A 15472-nucleotide genomic window follows, 5' to 3' on the forward strand; every position below is an offset into this window, starting at 1 on the left:
ACCGAACCTCATCCGTTTTTCTTTCTCAGATTCTTTTTGACTGTTTTAATCAAAATAAATCAGAAACTTTAAGGAAGCTAAATGGCAAAAGGAGTATTTCAGGATAGAAAATACAATGGACTGTGGAGGGATTTGGTTCATCTCCATATTTAAAAACCATAGCATTTAATGACTACTTCTGGCAATTTTTAGGATCTTCATAGTGAAACTCTCGTAGCAGTATTATTTCCAGAATCAAAAAGAGACTGGAAATGCAGCATGCATTGCTTACCTACGTCTCAGATATAATCAGTATAATCATTTTTAATGTGACTAACCTCTTCCACTAAATCAGAGCTTCATAACTCATTCTCAGAAGACATTTGGAAAGATCTGATACTTTAAAAATGACAATTGTTTCATTCATGTAATTCACATTTCTGTAAAATTTGCTGCATCATTATATTCTGATGGTTGCAGCAGGAAGCAATAATCATGGCAAAAAAGAGCTAACAGCCCAGGGAAAAATCCTTTTCTTATGATACACAGTGATTTTAGAATGATCTTTACAAAACACAAAGCCACTGAAACCTGAAATGTAGGTTCAGGCAGAGTACAAAACAATGATTTAGCAGATTAATGTTTTTGAAGAGGAGATCAATTCATGCAGTTTGTAACAGAAAATGTTTGCAAAAGTCCTCTGCAATCTTTGAAATGTGCAATCTGGGTTATGTGTTTTGTACCACTGCTGCCTAGCCACAGCAAATTTTCTGCAGGCATCTCTAATGGAGAATCAGGAGGCTGCCATCTGAAAACGAGGCAAGCACCACCAGCTGATACACCAAATGCCAAGTGGCTATTTAGCAGTGCCAGCTCATGATACACTCTCACAGAAAAACTACCTGCCCCCCCTTCTCCTTTTTGTACCTAAATCTTCAGGAAACTAAATCACTTCCTAAAAGCAGGGATGGAGAAAGCAGTCTATTATTCCCTGGCAGACCACAAAGGATTGCCCATATTGACAATCTGTTTTGTGTAGGCAGGCTGCAGAAGCAATAAATCCTATTAACCTGCTCAAAGTCAAATGAAGACATTTAGAAAACAGAACTGCTACTACATTCAGTGGTGAAAGAAGAGCATATCAAAGAAAGGTTAAATGGATGCACCAGTGTTAGATTATGCAGTTACAACTATAAAATTCCCCCAAACCTTTCTATCACCTGCTCTTGCCCTTCAGTATATTAATTACATCCCCTTCAAGCTAACTAGTTGACCATTCAAATATTATCTTCTGTTCTGTCAGTGATAATTTCCAAGACAAAAAAAATCAATTTCAAGCTAACAGGACTTCTGTGGAAAATACTTATATTAAACTATGGTTTGGCTAAAGCACACTTCCTCTGTCCAAAACATACGGCATTTTGCGTGTAAAGACCATTCTGGAGATTTACTGTAATTATGCCGTGATGTGCTTATTGCTATGGATTCGGCAGCCTTCCTGCCTCTCTACCTGTTTTGCTCGAGAGCAGCTGCTAGCTTCAAGCTGTTGCCTGCTTCCAGCGGCAGAAGCTGAATGAAGGAATGCTTTCCAGGGAAGACATGTTTTGAAACAGACATACTGACAATAAACCGGTTCACAAGGGAGGCATAACTTTGACTGGATAAAAGTTGAGTAATCATTCTATGATAATTTACTGAAACTGGGTGCAATTTGCTTTAAAATAGAAATTCCCTCTGCTGCTGATGTTGGACTTGGAGGACTTTTACTGATAAAAGCGTGGCATTTGCTTTTATGAAGTAGCTGATCTTTGGAGATTCATTAAACCTCATTATTTTTTCTTATGCATAAGTGACTGTTAATACTTATTCACTGAATGAGAGGAATGGGAATAATGGAGTTGTCTAAAGCAAGTCTTGACAGTACTTCTCTCCTTCCAGCTCTCTCTGCTCCTTGTGACTGAGTACACTGAATTGAATTACTAAGGAAAGCCTTGATAATCTCTTGGTAAAATGGTGAGCACTTCAGGTGAGGCTGCCCAGCATTGCCTTGATTTCTGTGCCTGGTTTTAATTGTGAATCAGTCGTGTGCAGTCAGTCCAGCTCCTGGAGCTGCTCTTCTGTGGGAGTGTGGAGGAGGATCTGAGGACCCAGCCCCTTGTCAGTAGCCACTTCCCAGAGCACTCCCAGAAAACAGGGCTGTCTGAACAGCAGTTTACCTAAATGGAAGACAGGGAATTGCATTCTAGTCCCAGATTTATTTTTCCTAATCTTTAGGAAAAAAGTATGTGGAAGAGGAAATAGTTAACTAATTAGGTGCAAAACAACAGTGCAAAAATGTCAGAGATTTCTCTGCCGTGTTCTTGTTACAACCTTCTCGCTGGAAATGGCAGATATTAATATTTTATTGACTTGAACCTCTGGGGTAGATTCCAGATGTCACTACTTGATCATTGTGAACATATAAGGAAAAATAAATTCTGCCATGGCAATGTTGAATTCCCATCTATGGAAGCAATTGTTACCAGAAGACAAATGCTCCTGTGGCTTTGTAGATGCCTTTTTCCCCCTCCGGTTGTTGTTATTATGCACACATAACCAATCTTTTTTTGCAGAAAACAGAGACATACAGAAGTAAAATAAAGCAGAGGAAAAGTCAAAACATTTCATTATTAAATTGTATACATTAGGAAATAGCTATTTCCTTTACTGTGTTCAGTCCAGAATAGAGGCTGACAAAGCTCAAAGGTAGAGTTAAAAGAATGCTGCCTGCTGGGGAAAAAACCTGCTCCAATGGTTTTGAAAACATGAATCACTTTATGCCATTCAGTTTCACGCAGATGGGTACTGCAAAACTGATGTCTCAATAGTGCTGCAGATTAGGTGAAAGGTGCTGCTCAGGGGCACACCTTGAAAGCCCCCCAAACACATCAGAGGTGCATGTATGTGCTCTCTACCTGCCCAACAGGTGCTGAAGATAACATCTATTGAAGAAGTGGTGAGAATTGACTGAATACAAGCAAGAACAGATAACCTCTGATGTCAAGGAAAAGTAATTTTCTTCAGTTGGCTGGAACAATGACTTTTTCACTAATAAATATTACCTGTCACTTAAAATCTAGGCTTCGGGTGGAAATTTCAGAAAATTTACAACAAAAAGACTCAATTTTCAATCTCAGACTCCATTTTCCTTAGAACTGCAGCACTGCAGAAGTCAGAGAGCCAAGAATCCTTAGGGCATGTCTACAGAGGATTTTTATTGCATGCATTATTTCGTAGGCTACATAAGCAATAAAAAATGAAGACATATGATAAACTTCTTTCTCTCAATTCATGTTTCCTTCCTGAATTCCAAGGTCAGAGTCCACAGCATGACCCAAACAGCAGCTGGAGATCTGGATATCATTGGTGTTGCTAAATGTCCAGGGAACACAGACTCTAAGCGTGCAATTGCCATGACATTGTGAACACGCAGAAGTGTAGACATAGTATCCACTGAAATAACCTACCAGCTGTCTTCTGACCTAGAGGCCAAATGGTATAGCACAGCTTATGTTCACACAAATAAGCTCTTTTTCTACCTCAGAACAAGATGAGCAGATCCAAACTGGCACTGGTTTGTGCTACCTCTGTACCCATGGCACAACAGAGTCTGGGACAGTGATACTGGTCTGGGCTGAATGCATGACAGAGACTGTCAAAAATGTCAAAAAATCTACCAGAAAACCAGGTACTATGTTAAAGATCATTTGCCTGCACTTTAAATTAAGGTTATGACACTGTTATGTTAAGCCAAAACATTTCAGGGCTGATGCATTTTTCAATAGAATCATGTTCCATCAGAAAATTCCCAATCGTCTCTGATTCTGAGATTTCAAGAGAAACAAGTTATCAAAAATATTGTGAGCAGTCTTCTGACCCATTGCCTTGGCCTGACTCAGACACTTTTTCCAAGGGTATTAGGGTAAACAGTTGCATGAAAGCAAGATATTTTAAATTTTTTTTCTGGAAGGCAAAAGCCTTGTTATGCTGTCTGTGCTAGAAAATGGGGGAAAAATATACAAAATTCATAATGTCATATAATTGTTTTCATTGTACACACACTAAAGATCAGGGACATCTAAATATTTATTTGATTTTTATTTTCCTTAGACATACTTATTATTTTTAGTGGGGTAGTTACCTTTACCAGAAGCACTCAAGTTGTATTATAGAATTCTAGGAATCTATCATTGCCTTCAATACAGGTTCATTTACAGCTGCTAACATTGTTTATTTTTGGTGAATTTTACAGACCACGTTTTCAGAATCATGGTATTGTGACCAGAACAGCCATGACTAAAGCTGCAAAATAGTTCATTCTATGCTTTCATAACACTATACTTTTATGTGCTCCGTTCATCTTCTGCTCAGGAAGCTGTGCTAACAGCACACAAAAATGAAACATGAAGCATACTACCCAAAGTATACCATGCAAGCTTCACCACAGATTTGAGAAACAATCATAGTTCTGGCTTTTTCTGGTATTTTTGGTGCTTTGGTTTTTTTGTTGTTGTTTGTTTGTTTGTTTGTTTCTTTCCTTTTTTTTTTTTTTTTTTTTAACATATGTTTATCTCTATAATGAAGTGAGGAAGTTTGCTATGCCTTTTGTGACTCTCTATATTATATTCAGGAACAAATCACCTTAATTAATGAACTGAGTCCTTGTACTTCCAGAACTAGAGGGTTTTTTTTTGGGATATGAAGCAAAATGGCAAATGGCGCTTTTGTATAAAGCAGAACAAGGCAGTACTGTAATATCAGCAGGAATATCAAACATGGTGACACTGAGGTATAGATGTACTGTGGATAGAGTTTTCAATATTTCCAAGGAGCAGCCCTCATTTTTATTGTACCTTCAGAATCAGCTCAGGAATGGGATTGGTGAACCTGGCACTTGACTGTGAGTTTTCAGTATGAAGAGGTATTGCTTTTTGTTTCACTACATGTTGTAAAGGAATACTTATGATTACAGAAGCTTGCGCTACTTCTTATTATTGTTGTTCTTCTCAGTACTATTCTTACATCTGAAACAAGTGTAGTAAGCTTTTTCTACCTTGTAAATTCCTTTGTATAGAGAGAAAATCAAATGGACTAGGCTTTTTATCAGAATCTTTTCAGAGAGAGACTCACCAAGACTAGATAAATAGGCCCCAGTCTGTGTACAGCTGGAACATGTTCACATGCAGCTCCCATGCTATGACACTGAAATAAAAACAGGACTATGCCAATACCAGAACTGAGGAATAATTTAAGTGCCAGCTGTGGGAGGAGGCAAGTCAGCAAGAAAGCATCACCAGTCAGCACAGCACCAGCTGCATCACACAGCCCCAGGACAGCCATGAGGCACTGGACCTGGGGATCCAAAATCTCCTTGCTCTGTCATATCACTACAGGGTCAGCCAGAATCAGAGTCCCCTGTGTGAAGGGATACATATAAGATGGTCAAAACAAATTCTCAGGAAAATTCCCTCAGGCCTCAAAGTAATGAGTCCAGTGTTCAGCTCTTTGTTTTCATAATTCCAACCCTGCTCAAAAAAATATCAAATATGCTATTTACTTTTGTTAGTGCAAGAACATCTATGAGAAGCTGAACTGCATCTTCCAGTCTCAGCTCATGCTGGTGCTGTTGTCTTTCACTCCATCAGGAAAATAAACCTTTTGGAAACAATCCTGTTTGTCTTGGTCAGGTAAGACTGTTTAAAGCTGACTTTTCTGTTCTGAGTTGGAGAAAACTTGTTTTCAGACAATTATATAGCTTAGCATTATACAAGCACAGCTCATTAAGAAGAGAAGTTTTCAGGGAAGTGAATGAGTTCAATTCTACTGACAAAGCTCCCTACTCATTATGAAAAACATTTATGCTTTGATGTGTAAAATTCAGTTTTCTGCAAGAAGTAGTGAAAAAACACAGGTAAAATTTGATAGAAGCAATAACAGATAATACATAACAGACATTAAAAAATCTCTTATAGCAATCAATCCTTGAAAATACTAATGACATAAGCTTTAGCATTATTGTCAAACAGAAACAGCAATATATTTTGCTCTGAGCCAATGTCAAAGATGCCTGAACCTGATGCCTATCTGCTAACATGGCAAGACAATGTTATAAACACTTTACAATGATTCATACTCTCTCCACATTGTGCTGATTTTGCTCAGTCCCACAGTGTAAAAAAGACTTTCTAAAGTACCAATCTATATCATTAAGAATCAATTTTCTTTCAACCATTGTATTGCCCTAGAAAAGAACTTAGCCTTAATTAAATAATGTTACTTTTCTCTATTAGGTTCAAAGAGTCAAAAATTAATTACATGGCTCTTGTCTCCTTTCTCACATGTAAATATTCTCACCACTCTAAAAGCACAGGAAGAGACAGCTGATGTGCAAAGTATGTGTATGAGTATAAGCATGTAGAAGGGGCAGAGGCTGCTGTCAGAAGGGAGGTGCAGGAACAAAATTAGAAAGACAAATCTAAGACTGGACTTTTATGTACAAGATGTGCTTGCTGTACAAGTGAAGACCTTTATATTGGGTAAAAAGGACTGGATAATTAAGAACACAACATTAGGTTTATGCTGCATTTGATGTTTTGCAAGAGCTTTGCTGCATTTTGTTTTTTCCCAGCATATCACACTCTTTGTATTTTTAGCTCGGGAATGGAATGTGCTGGTTTATTAGCAGAACATAAGGGCTACATCAATAGGTGACTCCTCCTAAAAGATGAGTATTATCCATCTGAGCACAGTGAAGGCTGTTACTATGGTACAAATTCTTAGATTGTTCTTTTGCAGCTCTGCCAAATCTGACTATTTAATTTTAGCATTTCAACTTGGACTAGCCGGGGCCAACCTCTGCGCTGTTTGATTCCACTCATGAATATTTTGGGACACACAGAAACACTCTTGCTGTTTTCCTTATTCCTAATGACATTATTAGTTAGGCAGCTTTTATTTTCCATGTATTCCTGTGACTACGTCCCTCATCTCCCCTCCCTTTGCTGTTTTGCCTCTCCTCCTATCATGCTGTCTGACATGTATATCAGACAGATATATCAGTCTTTCCTGCTGATATATCTGCTGCCTGATTATTTTAGTCTTGCTATATCATTTCTTCGTGTATCCAGAGGAACTTCTGGTCTTTTTCTCTGCTCAGGTCTTATCAATATCTTACCAAATAACCACAAGGAGAAAAAAAAAGAGATCAAATGTACTTCCCTTGAAGAAGGCTTGTTTTCCCCTCCTGCTCTAAATGCAGGAGTTTTACAAGCTCTCTGTTTAACCTTTGGTGTCCTGCTGATACCCTCTTGATCTATGAGTCTCAGCTTCTGAGGAGCATCCTGCCTCTCCTCCTGTGCCATCTCTTCTCCTTGCTCCTGAAAATGCCCACTGCTGAGATTATTTTCCACCTCTGGCTTTAAAACCTCCATTTCTTCTCCTTAGTTTCTTCCAGTGAAATTGAACTAGTTCATTCTCTTGCAAGACTCTCTGTTGCCTGTCCCACCTGGCTTGTCCCCTCCTGTCAGTATGAGACTGCACTGCTGATGAGATACCAACTTCTTGTCAGTTACTTCCCAAATTTCGAACTTTGGCACACTTCTGTCTTATGCTGCTTTTTAGGATAAATTTCTAGCAGACAAAATTTATCAGAAGTTTACTCATTCTGAATCATAGGACTTTTATATCATGCCTACAGGAAAGCTGACAATGGTCAAACAAGAGGTCCAATGAAACTTCAAACTAGTATTCCCTCTATCCTCCTGTCTTTTCCTCCTTTCCATATGGGCTGGCTGGCTTGTTTAATACTTTGAAGGTTAGTTCTTTTGGATGGGAACCACTGCTTTTTTTTCCAATCATATTTCTTCAGCAATGTTGAGGGCCTTTAAGTGTTAGACTCTGAGTAACATATTTGAGCATGGAAGTCTAAAATACAGGTAGACAGTTCAGTAAATATTTTCTGGTAAAACTACACTTTTACTGAGTACTCCCATCTCTCCACCAGGGCATGAGAGTTATTTAATGCCACCTGTGCTATGCTATCATTAAAGATTTTAAGACTATCCTATTCTAATTATTAATCCTTAAGAGAAGCAGGGAACATTAATGCTATTCTACTGTTCTAAGTGCTTAAATACATACACAGACCACCTTTCCATAATATTGGATTACCTGCAATATTTAATGGAATTATCCTGGCAGCATCTTTCTGAAATATTTAAGAACCTCTGCTTGTATACTACAGACAATAATTGGCATGAATTAAGCACCTTGCCAAAGGTCTTACGGTAAGTCTGCAACAGAGCAGAGATTTTGATGCTGGCGTCCTAAGTTCATAGCTGTACTATTGCATCTTAATAACACAGTTTATGCTTCATGATGTTTTAAATCAATCTGACAGCATCAGGGCTTGAAAGGTACTGTGCATGATGCAGACTTTGCAGAAATCCAAACAGTATACATTTACCGTAAATGCTATGGAGGGGTAATTACATATTACAAATTTTGAAGCACAAAATAATAATTTTAATGATTGCATGAAGCACATACTCAAGTACAAATACAGGAAGGAACAAAAAGAAATTAAGACTAATATGCAGCACATAAAAGTCAGTGGACAGGATCACTTTGAAAATGGTCAATACTTTTATGTAACAGTTTACTTATGGTTTTATTTATTTGGTATGTAAATTATCATCAATAATGCAGATGCAGTACATAAGAAATGCTTTTCCTCCACTTGCTTTACTGGAATAATATTACACAGTTCATCTTTTTGAGGGCTATATAACTAAAACCCAAACTGGCTAAGGTGATGCCTTCACATTAGTCTTATTCCCATAACTCAGGCACTTATCTCCACTAAAATCAATATATATTTTTGAGTGTGCGAGAAGAAAAAGACAAGCATACTAAATACTTTTAATCCTGAGTTGGCAAATAGATATGTAATTCTGTTACACTTATCTCCACGGCTGATCTTTAATTTGCATATTTTCAGAGTTGTGATCTACAAATGGGTTTTAATTTGTTGACTTTTGCAAGAACAGACTTGTTGAGGGCAGGTCATGCATAATCAAAGAATAAAACAAAGAAGAAAGATGCAGAGAATCTGAGTTCAATTTCTGTATGAAATGCAATTAACATTATAATTTCCTTGTACCACACAAAGACCTTATTGTACTGAGTATTCCCCATATTTAGGGGCTTTTTGAAAGATTCAAGAGATCTCTATCTATGCAAATGGTACAGTCTTGTGAAATGAACATGAAAAATTTAGGCATGCTTTTCTCTCTCTTCTGCACTTGGAAAGAAGCATAGAGAGATGAAATGACTTTCGAAATAACATTGTGATAGATCTGGACACAGAACCCTCTGACCTGAACCGCAGCTCAGGGCCTGAGCTGAAAAGCTTTTCACCTTCTCTTATGAGACAAGAGTTCAACGAACTGTGGAAATGAAGAAAATTGTACATAGGCTCTGTAGGTAGAATTAGACATTGATATGTGTGAGTGCTTGAGATGCTGCCAGCTTATAACTCTTTCAGCTGCATGACAAAAGGCTGGGATGCAAATGTTATTTATACACACAGCCAATGATTGCCTTAAGCCCTGACACTACCTGCCAAGATTAAGAGTGCTGTATAGCCTACACTGTGTCCCTCCCAAGCACTGCCCTCCCCATGGTGAAGTGGCAGCTATAACGTCCTATTGTTTAGAGGTAGGAACTTTCAGTCAGCCTCCACTCTGCAATACTATACAGAATGCAACTCAAAGAGTTGCAAATCAAATCCCCATTAGTACCGCTGACCTCATTCTTTACCTGGAATAATTCTCTCCAGAGATCAGTCATTTAAGTATATCTATCCTTGATAACCCAGTAGGCCTGAAAATGAAATACCTTCTCTAATGCAAGCAACAAGAATCAATCAACCTTTAAACATACAAGGACACTTTATTTTCTGAAACTTATGGGTATATGAGTCATGCCATCATTAGACCAGTTCATTTTGGTAATTTGTAGACATAAGGACAGGCAGAGCTGTGGTCATTGCAGAGCATATTGGATGGGCCAGATGCTCAAGATTTGGGAGCTCTGTAAATGAGACTTCTCTGGGAAAGTGTCTAGTGGAAAGTATGTGAGCACAGACTACAATAAGGGTTAGTTCTTTCCAATAAAATATTGAATTAGTTGCAGCCACAATGATGCATTTCTTCTGCATGTATCAGAAAACCTTTAAATAGCTGTTGCTGTCAAAGTGTGATGAAGCTAAGATCTAACCTTTGCAGATTCAGTTATGATATTGATCAAGAATTGGGGAGGGCAGGAAATGAAGGAGTGGTTCCATGAAATACAGAATCACAGATTCACAGAATTGTTAGAGTAGGAAGGGACCTCTAGAAATCATCTAGTCCAACTCCACTGACAATGCAATTCCACAGGAATTGAACTGACTGACATAAGGAAAAGAAAAGGAGTAGGTGTATATATATATTAGAAGGGGTCTTAGGTATAAGGTGATTCAGAAAGTCTGTATCTCTCAAGTACCTCAGCCAATGCAGGAAGAGAGAGGGAAATGTGACTGGGAAATTAGGATAAAAAGGAGACTGAGTCCTCTAAAAATACTCCAAGGCATCTCCCTTTATTGAAATAAAGTAACAGGACTCCTCTGTCTCCTTTTTGGAAACCTCTGTTGTTTGTAAATTAATTTTCCTGACCCAAAAAGTATCTGCTCTTCTTACTTTGTGTTATATGTCACTGAGTTTTACCAGTTAATACCTCTGTTTCCCATTTAATCACATTTAATATGGGAGTGAATTTGCACTAGCATTTCTATTAGAAAAAAAAAATAGCCAATGGGAAATGTGAAAGTGATGTAAGCAGTAGTCAAGCACAAGCTTTGGAAAATTGACCTATACTTATGCTGTGCAGCTCTTTACCAGTGATAATCACATTTAGAGTAACATGAATGGGAATATAACACAGATGTAGTTAGCTACAGCTAGCAGATTACTTATGGCTTGTTATTTTGAACCATTACACTGACTTGAAAAGAATGAACTTATCCAAAAACACAGCTCTATTTAAACACAGACAAAAAAACTTGTTGAATCACAACAGAATTGAGCTTGGACTACATATACCTTGAGTTTCTTGTTCATCATTACATTTAAAAAAAGGCAGAAAAAATAGCCTGCTTATCTTTTTTGAAGGCTTGAAGGTAGGAGGGCTCTGCAGAGGGATCTGGGCAGGCTGGATCAATGGGCCAGAGCAAATTGCATGAAGTTCAACAGGGCCAAGTGCCAGTTCCTGCACTTGGGTCACAGCAACCCTAGGCACTGCCTCAGTCTGGGGGCAGAGTGGCTGGAAAGCTGCCTGTTGGAAAAGGACCTGGGGGTGCTGGTCAACACTAACTGAACATGAGCCAGTGTGTGCCCACGTGTCCAAGAAGGCCAATGACATCCTGGTCTGGATCAAGGGAAATCAAGCTTGCACCAGGGAAACTTTGTTTTGGATATTAGGAAAAATTTCTTCACAAAAAGGGTTGGCAAGCACTTGAACAGGCTGCCCAGGGCAATCAATGGTGGAGTTGCCTTCCCTGGAGGTATTTAAAATATGTGTAGATGTGGCACTTATGTACAGGCTTTGGTGTTGGAATTGGCAGTGCTGGGTTGAAGGGTTGGGCTTGATGATCTTAGAGGTCTTTTCTAACCAAAATGATTCTATGAAGCTATAATTCCATGAGATAAGCTTGAGTGATAAAAAATCCTGGGGAATAGATAGATGGAAAAGCTGCCCACTTTTTGGATAGCTATGAGCTCCATTATACATTTTTTCCCCAAGCAAACCATTTTCTTCCCTTATAAATTTTATGCAGTGCAAAAGTGGATTCTCGTGCTGCTAAAAAAGATTAAAGATCTTGGGTTTTGATTTTCATATAAGTGTAACTTTTTTGGGAGGGGAGGGAAAACCTCTCCCATTGTAGTCTAGTGTCTATTAATTAATATGGTTAAAGACAACTTGATGAGATTTGTGTCCTGTGAACTGAACAGTGAATCTATTTTTACTATTAGTTTGTCTTTTATATTCAATTTCATATTTAATTTGGCTTTCACAACAATAGCTGTAACTTGCTATTATGTCACAACTTATACATTATAGTATCAGGAAAACAGAGTGTGTCGTGTCAGTAGTTCTTAGAGGAATAATAAGTATGTATATTGGAAATTTTTGCATGCAGCTATCTTGAACTGGCTGCATGGCAACTGAGTTTTGTAACTAAACTAAGACATAAATCCAGGGTTTGTGAATGAATACCACGATCATCCTCTATTCCAGTAAAGACAAGAAAAAATCCTGAAAAGGTGGTGGATTGAAGTTATATGTAAACACTTACTGCAAGGAAGATCTGAAGGGAACTGTGAGCCACTTCTATGTACTGATATTCCAGGAAGCACCCCGAGACAGTGATATAACGATGATCCTCTGGTGCCCAGTCTGGTGCTGGGGTTACTGAGGTCACGGTGCAGCCCGGCCCATTCTCCATCCACCAAGAACGGTGCATGGAGATGTTAAAGGTCAGAATGAGATCTGTTTCCTGCAGAAGAACAAGAGAACAATTAATGCATGGGGATGGTACTCTGGTATCCAATGCCTCAGCAAGAGATTTCACAGCATGCATAAAGAGGCAAAGAGCTGCAATAAAACTGCACTGTCACATGAAAGTTAGCGGAGCTTGCCTGCTGCAAGCAGAAGTATCTGAGCCTTGTCAGGCAGAAAAGCTTTGGAGCAGAAAAATAATCCTGCAAGCCAGGATCTGCTCCTAGACATCATGCTAGCCTAGACTATAGCACTCATTTCTGTTGATTTCCCATTTTCCAGTGGATACCATAAGGATTGATGGCCCATGCTTTCTGGGTCTGATGTACCAAACTATATAAGAATCCCCCAGAATCAACACTTCATACACTTTAATATACACACATCATCTGCAAGGAGTTTTTTCTCATGGACCCAGTGAATAGAGCTATGGTAGCTGTACTGAAATACTGGAGAAGATTGAAGAAATGGATCCTGTGCATTTGCTTGCAGGCAAATCTCTTTACAGTACCTCTCTCTGCTTTCTAATTTCCTAGGATCCTGTATGGAAATAGTGAGCCCTGCCTTGTCTAAAGACTACTGGGCCAGTTAAAAAGGAGGGGCAAAGGCGTGCAACCTTTAACTCCCATAGAGCTAGTGTGATGGAGTAACTAGTCAGCCATGCCTTCCATTAGGATTGCATTTATAAATAGTTCATAAAGGATGAATAAATTATTAATATACATCATAAACAATACTACGGATATTACTTTCATAAATTATATGTGGTTGCACATTACTTGAGGGTGTTACACATAGCTATAACAAAACTATGGACTCTGTGGATTCTGTAATAGCCTACAGTGTTTACCAACATTTTATAAATAATTTATAACTGTAACCTCATTGTAAAGTGTGACTATCTAGTCTGTGTGCACATGTGCTCAGTCATGCAAAAAAAAATTGCTTTTAAGTAATGTCTTTGCAGAGCCAAACTCTCCCCACACCTAACCTACATTTTTTTCACCCTGTTGATGTTATTAATAATTAAGATTCTCATAAAGATTTTAAAATGTAACTATTTAATTAGGTTTATCGTGCCAAAAATAATAGAATGCTATTCTGTAGCAGATAAGTTGTATTCACATTTCCCTCCCTTCAAAATAGCTGTTTTCTCAGTCTCACTGGTTTCTCCTTTTTGCACTGTTTATGAAGAGGTAACTCCATCCAGAGAGGTTTTGGATAATGTCACATGTCAATTGATCTGTGATTGCACTTGACACTGCAATGTAACTTAATGTTTTTTCTCTAATTTGCAGTTCGTGCAAAAAGTATGGAAATTTTTTACATTAAAAAAAATCAATCGCTACCCTGCATAAGCATACACAGCTATCAGATGGCAGGAAGGACCTTAAATATATTTGCAATGAATAATTACCCTTCATTCCCACAACAGTCCAATCCAGCAAATAATGAGCTGTATGAGAAAATTTAAAATGCTTCATATGAATTTAATCATGCAACTAACTTTAAGCACTTGTTAGTTTTAATCAAAGCTACAGCAAACATTTCTGTATGCAAAACTATGCAAATTGTGCCCAAATATATATATTGATGTATGCTTTTAAGTTTTCATCCCCAAAAACCATCTCCATTCTATGGATCCTTCCCTGCTAAAACCATAGACACTGGAAAGTTTCTGCCATATGTTTCTTGGAAATGGGAATTTTTACCTTTTACCCAGGCCAGAATATTTTTCTTTCTGAAGGCAAGGCTGCTACAGCCCCTCAGGTAGAACACTGGTCTTCTCATTTGATGTAAGAAGTTAAAGAATGGACATCTTTGGAGTAACTTTGCTTAAAGTAAAAGATTTATTCCTAAATTACTAAAACTGGAATTCATCATGTTACTGTCAAAAGAACTTCCAGCCATTCTAGTTACCATGGCAAACTCTAAACCTCTAGTCTCTTTTCACAGATGCAGCACAAATGAATAGGACTCATTGTCTATTTCTATCTTAGCATTTGCAATACCTTGAGAAGAATGATTATGGACTAAATATATTTTACAAAGTGCAGACTAGGGATAAACAATGTATTCCTTCAAAAAGAAAGGGATAAACTGACTTGCAGGAACGGAGTATTTGTTATGCATCTGCCATATGAAGTGAAAATGGATCAAGAGGAACTAAACAGAAAAATCAAAACTGGGCTCTGTGGGTAGAATATAATTTCTCTAGAGGCTGTGATTTTTGTTTACCACAGGCTCAGTAATCAAAAACTTTATTAGTTAAAAGCACAAGTAAATTTCCAAGTTACATTGGAAATATAATTATACATTAAAATATTTATGATTACATATGTAAATAAAACTTCACAAAATCTAGCTTTCTTCTATCCCTGAATTTATCCCCAGATGATTTTTGAAATATTTACACAATTCCTTTGCATTCAAATAATCTTTTGGCAGTAAAGTTGAATGTTGTGATTAGGACTTGTTTTGTTCAGTAATAGTCTTTGAGTGCTTACCAGTAGAAAAATTAGAGATCTTTTATCAGATCTATATTCTATTTCTTTCTCTGAATAATCAGTAAAACACTATTCTGTTTACTTTGGTCTTAAAATAGACCTGATATCTGCATAGAATGGTTAACAACAACAACAATAACAACAATAATAATAAAATAATAATAATAGTAATAATAGTAATAATAGTAATAATAGTAATAATAGTAATAATAGTAATAATAGTAATAATAATAATAAATCCTACTGAAAGCTACAGCTTCAAATCTTAGAGAACTTTGAATCATTTGGTTGAGAAGGCTTTTGAGAAGCAGTTGTTACATCCTGAGCCAGTTTAGAAAAAAGGTGGTCTT

The 15472-nt window shown here is 37.6% G+C and overlaps 1 protein-coding gene across 2 annotated transcripts in view; it reads right to left on the reverse strand.

Annotated features, from left to right (window-relative positions):
• NKAIN2 (sodium/potassium transporting ATPase interacting 2) overlaps window positions 1-15472 on the reverse strand; it is a 514810-nt gene that overhangs the window by 63715 nt on the left and 435623 nt on the right. For both annotated transcript variants that reach the window (XM_014876703.2, XM_088161863.1), the window contains exon 4: window positions 12413-12613. In XM_014876703.2, coding sequence (XP_014732189.1) covers window positions 12413-12613 — 201 coding nt within the window. The remainder of the gene's footprint in view (window positions 1-12412; window positions 12614-15472) is intronic.

The sequence above is a fragment of the Sturnus vulgaris genome, chromosome 3 (genome assembly GCF_052056855.1).
Source record: "Sturnus vulgaris isolate bStuVul1 chromosome 3, bStuVul1.hap1, whole genome shotgun sequence".
NCBI lineage: Eukaryota > Metazoa > Chordata > Aves > Passeriformes > Sturnidae > Sturnus > Sturnus vulgaris.